Source organism: Nansenia antarctica (assembly GCF_963989245.1).
Source record: "Nansenia antarctica genome assembly, chromosome: 4".
Taxonomy (NCBI): Eukaryota; Metazoa; Chordata; class Actinopteri; order Argentiniformes; family Microstomatidae; genus Nansenia; species Nansenia antarctica.
In genome coordinates this window covers 70,018,573-70,028,572 of record NC_137689.1, presented here as the reverse complement: position 1 = coordinate 70,028,572, position 10,000 = coordinate 70,018,573, and the positions used below count along the sequence as shown (strand labels likewise).

At 45.7% G+C, this 10,000-nt stretch overlaps 2 protein-coding genes across 2 annotated transcripts in view; both read left to right on the top strand.

Annotated features, from left to right (window-relative positions):
* Positions 1 to 10,000, top strand: part of srp19 (signal recognition particle 19) — a 329,264-nt gene that overhangs the window by 205,363 nt on the left and 113,901 nt on the right. The gene's annotated exons all lie outside the window — the stretch shown is intronic.
* Positions 1 to 10,000, top strand: part of cntnap3 (contactin associated protein family member 3) — a gene marked incomplete at both ends in the record, with an annotated part of 90,322 nt that overhangs the window by 48,616 nt on the left and 31,706 nt on the right. The window contains 3 exons of the mRNA XM_080530085.1: positions 1 to 146; positions 856 to 1,005; positions 2,634 to 2,805. The exon at positions 1 to 146 is cut by the window's left edge and continues 122 nt beyond it. Of these exons, the coding sequence (XP_080386211.1) occupies positions 1 to 146; positions 856 to 1,005; positions 2,634 to 2,805 (468 nt within the window). The remainder of the gene's footprint in view (positions 147 to 855; positions 1,006 to 2,633; positions 2,806 to 10,000) is intronic.

Genomic DNA, 10,000 nt, shown 5'->3' with positions numbered 1-10,000 from the left:
GCAGTTCCGGACCTGGAACAAAGCGGGCCTCCTGTTGACCTTCGGCCTCCAACAGCAGGCGGGAAGCCTGTGGTTGTTCCTGAGCGAGGCCAGAGTCAGGCTGCAGGTCCACCGGGCTGGCAGGGTCCTCCTGGACGTCAGCGCGGGTCAGTCCGAAGGCGCCACCGGCCGGCACCACCGCGTCACCGTGCCAGTTCTGTTACGGGTTCGCTAGTACAGTGGTTAGGTTCAAATCCTGACAACATGAGACAAGGCTGCTAAACTCTAACTCTAGCTATACTTAAGCGTCTTTGAGTGTCTCGAAAAGGGCTATATAAGTCTAATGTATTATTATTATTATTATTATTATTATTATTATTATTATACTGTGGAGATTTGACTGTGACAATTTAGGACTAGATGTGTATTTACACGCGACAGCTTCCATTCTGTATCAGAGTTCATCCAAACAGCGGGATGTGCCGTATCAGTTTTCGACAACAAAAGATTCGTTGACAGCCATGTTTGTTAACTAGGCTAATGAGATAGCGTAGCTGTCGTAGCTGTTTTGTTGTTGATATCTGATACAGCGCATCCCGCTATTTGGATGAATACATGGATGGATACATATCTACTGTGATTGCTGGAGGACTGTAGGAGTGTGGAATGAAACAGTAATAGATCGTTTTAGTTTGAGTGGTCCTGCCACTCCACATCTTTTGTTGATGTCGTCAAAGAGTTCAAAGGGTGCTTGATTACAGAGTGAAAGAATCACTTCTTGAAAGAATCACTTCTTGAAAGAATCACTTCTTGTGTGTGTGTGTGTGTGTGTGTGTGTGTGTGTGTGTGTGTGCGTGTGTGCGTGCTCGTTCCCAGGATCAGGGTTGAATGACGGTCAGTGGCACTCCGTGGACCTGACTGCCAGGCCGGGTCGTCTCAGCGTCACCATGGATAAGAACGAGGGCTCCACAGCTCACGCCAGTCTGTCATTTCCTGTGGTAACAGGAAGCAACCTCTTCTTCGGTGGTGAGAGGAATTAAGATTCTTTTTGCATAATTATCCAGTCAAAATGTAGTTAAGTTCAAACCCTAACATTAGATAAGGCTGCAAAACTCTAACTCTAGGTATACTACGTGTGCATATTTGAGTGTGATAATTTAGCACTGGACTACTCTATTATGATCGGGTTTGATCTCAGGGCAGAGCGGCATGACTTAATGGGCCTCTGCAGAATTCCTCCTCGTCTTCAGCTCGCCTGTGAGCATTACTGTGTTTAGCACCTTCTGTTCCCTCTCGTCCCTCCAGCCCTCTCCTCTCTCCTCTCCTTCCTCCAACCCTCTCCCCTCTGCTCTCCTCTCCTCCCTGCTCTCCTCTCCTTCCTCCAGCCCTCTCCTCTCTGCTCTCCTCTCCTCCCTGCTCTCCTCTCTCTTCCCTCCAGCCCTCTCCTCTCCTCCCTGCTCTCCTCTCTCTTCCCTCCAGCCCTCTCCTCTCCTCCCTGCTCTCCTCTCTCGTCCCTCCAGCCCTCTCCTCTCTCCTCTCCTTCCTCCAACCCTCTCCTCCCTGCTCTCCTCTCCTCCCTGCTCTCCTCTCTTCCCTCCAGCCCTCTCCTCTCTCCTCTCGTCCCTCCAGCCCTCTCCTCTCTCCTCTCGTCCCTCCAGCCCTCTCCTCTCTCCTCTCCTTCCTCCAGCCCTCTCCCCTCTGCTCTCCTCTACTCCCTGCTCTCCTCTCGTCCCTCCAGCCCTCTCCCCTCTGCTCTCCTCTCCTCCCTGCTCTCCTCTCTCTTGCCTCCAGCCCTCTCCTCTCTGCTCTCCTCTCCTCCCTGCTCTCCTCTCTCTTGCCTCCAGCCCTCTCCTCTCCTCCCTGCTCTCCTCTCTCTTCCCTCCAGCCCTCTCCCCTCTGCTCTCCTCTCCTCCCTGCTCTCCTCTCTCTTGCCTCCAGCCCTCTCCTCTCTGCTCTCCTCTCCTCCCTGCTCTCCTCTCTCTTGCCTCCAGCCCTCTCCTCTCCTCCCTGCTCTCCTCTCTTCCCTCCAGCCCTCTCCCCTCTGCTCTCCTCTCCTCCCTGCTCTCCTCTCTCTTGCCTCCAGCCCTCTCCTCTCTGCTCTCCTCTCCTCCCTGCTCTCCTCTCTCTTCCCTCCAGCCCTCTCCCTTCTGCTCTCCTCTCCTCCCTGCTCTCCTCTCTTCCCTCCAGCCCTCTCCTCTCCTCCCTGCTCTCCTCTCCTCCCTGCTCTCCTCTCTTCCCTCCAGCCCTCTCCTCTCCTCCCTGCTCTCCTCTCTCTTCCCTCCAGCCCTGTTCCCCCTGCAGCCTCCTCAGCAGGCGTGTCATGTCATCTACAGTGATTGCCTGTAGTCGGCGTAACCAGCGGGTGACACCGACTCTGTGAATCATGCAGAGAAACACGCTTAAAACCTCTCCTCGCATTTCACATCTGGCCTTGAGCTGCGTGTTGTCGCATTCGCATTGTTGGAACCACTCAGGGGCACGCCAGCGCCAAATCAAAGGCTTTACTGCGCATTGCTACCGTATGAATAAAACAACATCTATATACTCTTTCTTTCACCTCTTATCAGACGAGGCGATGGCCTACTTTATTTTCTGCTGGTGGTAAGGCATTCTAGTGAATTACTATTGATTTATGGCTATGATTTGATTTACAGGTTGCCCGGAGGGTGAAAATAGCCACGAGTGCAGAAACCCATTCAATGTTTTCCAGGGGTGCATGAGACTACTCCACATAGAGAACAGCCCGGTGGATCTCATCCAGGTGCAGCAGAGGCTGATGGGAAACTTCAGCGATCTGCAAATCGACATGTGCGGAATCATCGACAGGTTAAAACACTTTAAATGTTCTCCTTTCTTTTCTCGGAGACTTAATTAATTACTTCCTTACTTACTCCCTCCTCCTCCTCCTCCTCCTCCTCCTCGATCCCTGTTGGCTGACGCTCTCAGATAGGACGCTCAGCTTGACTGGCTCGTGTAGTGTACAGTGGTGTTGTGAAACCCTGATTCAGTGTAATATGGTGGTGAGTTTGCAGATTTGACACGCTGCAGCGAAAGTACTGACGCCTCTGTTGTGCTTCACGGAGGATTGTTTCATTACGTTTGCACTCAAGTAAATGGATTATGTGACAGTTGTGATTTTGAGACGGGGAAAATGATGGGCATGTTTTGTGGGTGCGCATCAGATATTTTGGAACGTCGATTGTTCTATCATCTAACTTTATATGAGGCGGGAACTTTTTAGCTGGTGAGATGTGCTTTTTTGACAATACAATTTATTTGGCCAGGTGCAACAGTGAAAATGCAACCGAGAGATTACGCTGTGTGAGTGACTCTCACAGACAAGGAATCAGCAGCGAATGCAAGCTGGGTCCCAGATGAAATGTCGACTTGATGTTCAGCGGAGGCCATAGTTTACTATTACCACAGCAGCGCTCCCAGTAGTATGGGATTTGTTCCTTTGCTGTCAATTGTTGCCCTGTCAACTTTACGAGCTTTGGTTTATTTGCTTTATTTGTCGTCCTCCTCCAACCCCCCTCCCCCCCACCTTCCCCTCACCCCGGTTCTGTTCGCCCTTTGATGTGAAATGACTGAATCTCTTAAGGTTCCATCATCCCTCTTCTATATGATCGTTTTTGTTACGGTGATTATCATCAAAGTCATCATCTCTTCATCATCTCCTTGTCATTCTTATCCTCACAACCACCACAACCATCATCGTCGTCATCATCATCATCATCATCATCATCATCATCATCATCATCGTCCTCTTCACTATCCACCATTTCCACCTCTGTCAATGTGATTATATTGGGTCCGTTTTCTCTCATATTGCGTCAGATCAGAGACAGCCAGTGAGAACCAGTCATGGGGAGCAAAACTAATGGATGAGTGTCTGGTCCTCCACGCTCCAATAGCAACACAATTAATACGGGACAATTATAACTGTCCTTTTGGCCATACGCACACACACACACACACAGAGGGACGCAACACAACAGTCTGCGGCGCATCATGTAGTCACCAGAGAGAAATGCCTCTGTCTGCTTCACTGGGTTTAATTGAATATCTGCACATGTTCGTACAATGATCCATTATTCAATTTAGATCCAGCGCAACTGATGATCTGAATAATGCATACTTGAAGCTGATGCATTGAACTCCACAATACCGTTTTCTGGTGATTGAGTTGAAGCGCGCCGTATAGATTAATGGTATGGCTGGTATTATACATCTGCAATATGGGAAGGAGACGTGGACTACATATGAATAGATATTGAGGTAGTGGAATTCAAAGTGGAATACTGTATGAATGAATGAATGAATGAATGATCTTTATTGTCATTGTAACAGGTACAACAAAATTTAAATGCAAGCCCTAGGTGCTAACAATCAAACACTAAACACTTAAGATAATAAAAAACAAGAATGAGACATAAATAGACATAAATGGGGGGGATATAAATAGGGGGATAAGTGATCAGTAGGAATCTGAGAATGTATCTAATATGTAAACTTATGGCCTATTCACAGCAGGGTATATACAGGGGGAGTTAGCATGTAATTGTGTACTTTTATAAACATGTAAACGATGTATGAAATGAACTAGTAACTTATATACAGTATATGAAAACCTAACACAAGAATGTAAATGGCCGAGTGTACTGTATGAGTGCAACGTAATCCAGAACTGGATTTAATCTACTGTGTGACTTGTATTGCTTTGTTTTGTTCATCATCATTCACGACAGAATCACATGGCTACAACATACGGCGACTGCCAGCAGAAGGTTTTCATCTTATAACTGAATTTTACAGACATTATTGTGTTCTATGAGCTCAAAAGGTAGGGGGGAAAATCAGTTACTCTGCAGCTATGCTCTCATTTCAGAGGTGGATATTATATCTGCAGGCGCGCGCGTGTGTGTGTGTGTGTGTGTGTGTGTGTGTGTGTGTGTGTGTGTGTGTGTGCGTGTGCCTGTGCGTGTGCGTGTGCCTGTGCATGTGCGTGCGTGTGCGTGTGTGTGTGTGCGCACGCGTATGTGTGTGTGTGTGTGCGTGTGTGTGTGTGTGTGTCCACATGGGTGAGTGAGTGAGTTAGTGAGTGAGAGGAAGAGAGGAGCATAATTATACTCCTGGGCAGAGCTAGTGGTCATTATTGCCAGAGTGACATCTGACTCAGACAGTTGATAATGAATCAGACAGATAGACTACACTAATAGGCTGCTAGAAAAAGAGACAGACATACCTGCAGACAGACAGACAGACAGACAGACAGGCGGGCAGGCAAGCAGGCAGGCAGGCAGACAGACAGACAGACAGACAGGCAGACAGACACAGACAGACAGTAAGACAGGCAGGCAGGCAGACAGACATACCTGACAGACAGACAGACAGACAGACATACCTGACAGACAGACAGACAAGCAGACAGACAGGCAGGCAGACACCTAGGCTCATTATCTGTGTATGAACAGACAGTATATATGTGCTATAAATCAGCCTAGCTGTCACAGACCCTTCTAGCATCTGTCAGTATAAACACAGGCTTAGCCTTGATGGATTAAATATACATTACAGCTGACATAGAGTACGTATGTGCCATTAAATCAACTGTCTTCATGTGATTTACTGTATTAGCATTTAGAAGCGCACGCCGGTGAGAAATAGCTTCAGCAATTAGGGCTGCTGCAATGAGAGCCGACCGTTTCAATACTGTGTATTAATTAGAGTCGACTAGATTCAACTTTATTCTCTCGCAACGGTTAAAGAGTGATCACATTGGGCCGTCAAGGCCCTGAACACAGCAAAGGCCTAAGTTCTGGGCCCAGGACAGTCTGGACGGATTGTATGGCCGCTAGTGCTGAGGCACAAACATGTACATTTCAAGCCTGTAAACTGTGACACTCTAAATAACGTGAAAAAAATACTTTTGTGCAATATGACAACCCTAGTTGACTATCTGTGCAGTATAGTACAGTGGATGTGTACACAGCCTTTATTTATGTAAACCAGCTCCTTACCTTCTTGTGATTTAATTCTTTTTCTAAAAGTTTTTTTTTTTTTCCCTTTCCTAACACCAGGGGAGCCACCCCTCCTAAATTTCGTTGTTTGGTACCTGTACTGTAGCAATGACAATAAAGTCCATTCATTCATTCATTCATTCATTCATTCATTCATTCATTCATTCATTCATTGACCAGGGCTGTGCATACAAGCCGTAGTGCAAAGGCTAAATTGATGGCTAAATAAAATTAATGAAGAGAAAAATGTTTCTAGCAGATTCAAAGGGCGGGCTTTTAGAAAATGCAAAGCAGGACCCACTTGGCCACAACTTTCAAGTGGGATAACTGATTCCAGAGGAGAATTGTGTGCTGAAATCAAAATAAATACAAAGTTTTACATTACATGTTTTCCTGCTGATCTAGCGATATTTTAAAGGTTAGGGGGCGGCAGGTAGCCTCGAGGTTATGAATGAATGAATGAATGAATGGTCTTTATTGTCATTAATATAGTACAGGTACCATACAACGAAATTTGGGAGGGGGGGAGCTCCCCTGGTGCTAGGAAAAAAAATACTAAAAACAAGAAGGGTAAAGAGCTGGTTTACATAAATAATAAAGGCTATATACACTATCCACTATACTATACTATACAAATAAAACACTGTGCTGTACTCTATGCTATGCTATAAATATCCTAACATTTCCTATCTCTGTTAGAGAGGCCGGCTAGCATTCGGAAGGTTTCTGGTTCGATCCCCGCCTCAGGAGGGGGCTGCATGTGATCTGGTGACTGGAGGGTTGCTGGCATCATATCTAAGGAGCCTACCGCTGCCGTTGTGCCTTGAGCAAGGCACTTAACCTCTAATTGCTCCAGGGGTCGCTGACTATGGCTGACCCTGCATGTGCCTAGAGCAATAAATACATTTCGTTGTACTTGTTGTGCAATGACAAAAAGGTTGAATCTAATCTAAAATGTTAATATCAGAGAGATGGCAAGGGCAAATGCTGCATCGTCCACACTTTTCCTTTAAGTCTCGGTACCTCTGTTCTTGGATATCTCTCTCTCTGTCTCTCTGTCTCTCTGTCTCTCTGTCACTCACTCTCTCGCTGTCTAAACACCCCCCCCTGCAGTTACGTAACTTCAATCTCTCTCTGTAAATACGGATGCCTGCGTGGTGCTTTGCTGCTTGTCAGGGGGGTGAAGAAAGCAATACGTAAAAGGCCTTCCCTTGGGGAGTGAGGTGACTGTGTGTGTGTGTGTGTGTGTGTGTGTGTGTGTGTGTGTGTGTGTGTGTGCGCGCAAGTGTGTGCGTGTGTGTTTGAGTGAGAGAGAGAGAGAGGGGGAGAGAGAGAGGAGGTGAGAGAGAGGGAGAGAAAGAGAGAGAGAGAGAGAGAGAGAGAGAGAGAGATGGGGGGAGGAGGACTTCTTTGAGCTCCCATTGTGTTTCCCTGGTTCCTGTGAAACCTCAGCATCAGGCAAAAGTGTGTGTGTGATAAATGAATTCGGGCATAAACAGTGCCATAAACAGTGCCTTCTGTATATAATGAAATAATGCCATTGTTGACACGTCTGGCTTTCCTGCACACTCCATTACTTTAAGACACAGCAGCGCCTATAACAAAGGGAATGAGGCAATAGCACAGAGCTGCTTAGACCGATGACAGTTGGTGTTGAATTATTTATACTCCTCACTGATTTTAGACCACTCTCCAATAGCTAGGTTAGCTACTGTACCTGTATGTATGTATGTACAGACTCAGACACAGAGAGAAGGGCAACGTCCTCACTAGCTAGGTTAGCTTGTGTACCACAGAGGGAAAAACACCGTCCTCACTAGCTAGGTTAGCTCCTGTACCTAGTTACTGTACCGGAACAGAGAAAAGAACTGAACCATCTTGTGCATTTACACATAACCTACTGTGCGTAATAATAATAATAATCCACATTATTGGCATCGTTAACAGTGTTTTATGGAGTCGTGCAAATAGCTTTTATTTCATTTCCTTGTTATTTCCTCTTGCTGGGTGGTAATTACATAGAATTCCCCATATCATTGGATGATTTCGTGTCATTCATGCAATCCACCGCCTGCAGTTAAACTCAATGCCGTGCTGCAATGCCTTATTAGCCTATTACTCACCAGTAGTGCCACAGTATTATCACGTGCTACGGTTTCATTAACTGTGCGTGCTGCAGAGAAACATTTGTTTGAGAAACATTTGTGACTATACTGGACTAGACAGAGTGTGTGTGCATGGCTGAATGTGTGTGTATTCTAACCCTAACCCTAGCTGTGTCTGTGTATTCTGTTGCATGGCTGTGAGTGTGTGTGTGTGTGTGTGTGTGTGTGTGTGTGTGTGTGTGTGTGAATATCCTGAATGGCTGTTATGTTTATAAAGGAATGTATATAGCACGTCATGACAGAATTGTGAGCCTAATAGTAAAGGACATATCACTCCACTTCCCAGCTACAGTGAAAATGTATACACATGCTCGTGTCAATGCATCCATGTTCAATTTCTGTAATGACCAATGTCACTTTTCACAGTTGTCTGCTAACACACCAGATGTTGTTGTTGTTAATGAAGAGTCCAGAGAGGTGTCTGTATTAGAGGTAGCATGCACCTTTGATATAAGCCTAGAGGAAGCCTTCATGACTAAGGTCATGAAATACCAGCAGCTTGTAGACACCATCTCAGAGCTAGGCTATAGGTGTACGCTATTAATCTTTATATTTGGCAGTCTTGGACATGTGCACAGATTGGTTGTCAGAGGACTACGTCTACTGGGAATGTCCAAGGGAGAAGCAAAAAGGCTCAGCAAGTATTGCTCTGTCTCTGCGATTATTGGCAGCCGCCAAATATGGCGGAGACGGTGTTACTTGTACCCGTGAGTCTTGTCCTGTTGTATGTGAAAGACATTGTCCATGTCTGTTTGTGAATGCATCCCATCTGTGCCTTCAGTATTTGTGTCCTTGTATACTTGTTTCTATGTGGACAGAAATAAATGATTAAAATGTGTGTAATCTTCTGCATGGCTGTGTGTGTGTGTGTGTAATCTTCTGCATGGCTGTGTGTGTATTCTGCTGCATGGCTGTGAGTGTGTGTGTGTGTGTGTGTGTGTGTGTGTGTGTGTGTTTGTGTGTGTGTGTGTGTGTGTGTGTGTGTGTATTCTGCTGCATGGCTGTGTGTGTGTATTATGGGTGTATCAAGAAATCCCTATCTGTACCTGTATCTGTATCTGTTCAACCTCCAAAATGATCTGTATCTGTATATCTGTAGAGGATTTTAAGTGGCCGTGGTTTATACCAGAAGTCACTTTAAATCGTTAAATTAATTATAATAAACATCATATTGGCATATACTTTTATTCTGAATTTCCACATCCTCATATTTTACGGTTCATCTCCCTCTCTCTGTTTTTTATTTGTATTTTTAACTAAGAATACAGAATGGCCATCCATAATAACAAGCAACTTCGGGCAGAATCGGTATCTGATTCCATCACATTATTTGTGCTTTTCCGAATAACGTATAACTGCTCCTCCTGAGACATCTACTACCCCCCAGCACTGCGTCTCTTGAGACACCCGCTTTTCCCCTTTACTGTGTCCCCTATGACTTCTACTGCCCCCCCTGTACTGTTTCTCTGTTCTCCAGTGTCTATATTCAGTATATATGAAAAAAAAAAAATGGAAACTGGATTACTCTTCCTGCTACGACTGGTGGTGGATTGATGATTCACTTGCTTAGTCAAATGTGTTGATTGTAAGTCGCTTTGGAATAAGCCGTCTGCTAAATGCCAAAAATGTAATTGTAAATGTAGAATAAAGAACGTTTAAGTTGAAGTAAAGAAAGAAATTATTTGTGCTTTTCAGAATAACGTATTCGTAGTGTGTATTCTGCTGCATGGTTGTTTCTGTGTCTGTCACTACTGTTCCCGCCTGCTGCTGCTGCTCTGTGTGTCGGAGCTCGTCTGGTCTGGTCTGTCTGAGCCCGCTGCGATCGGCCAGCAGAAC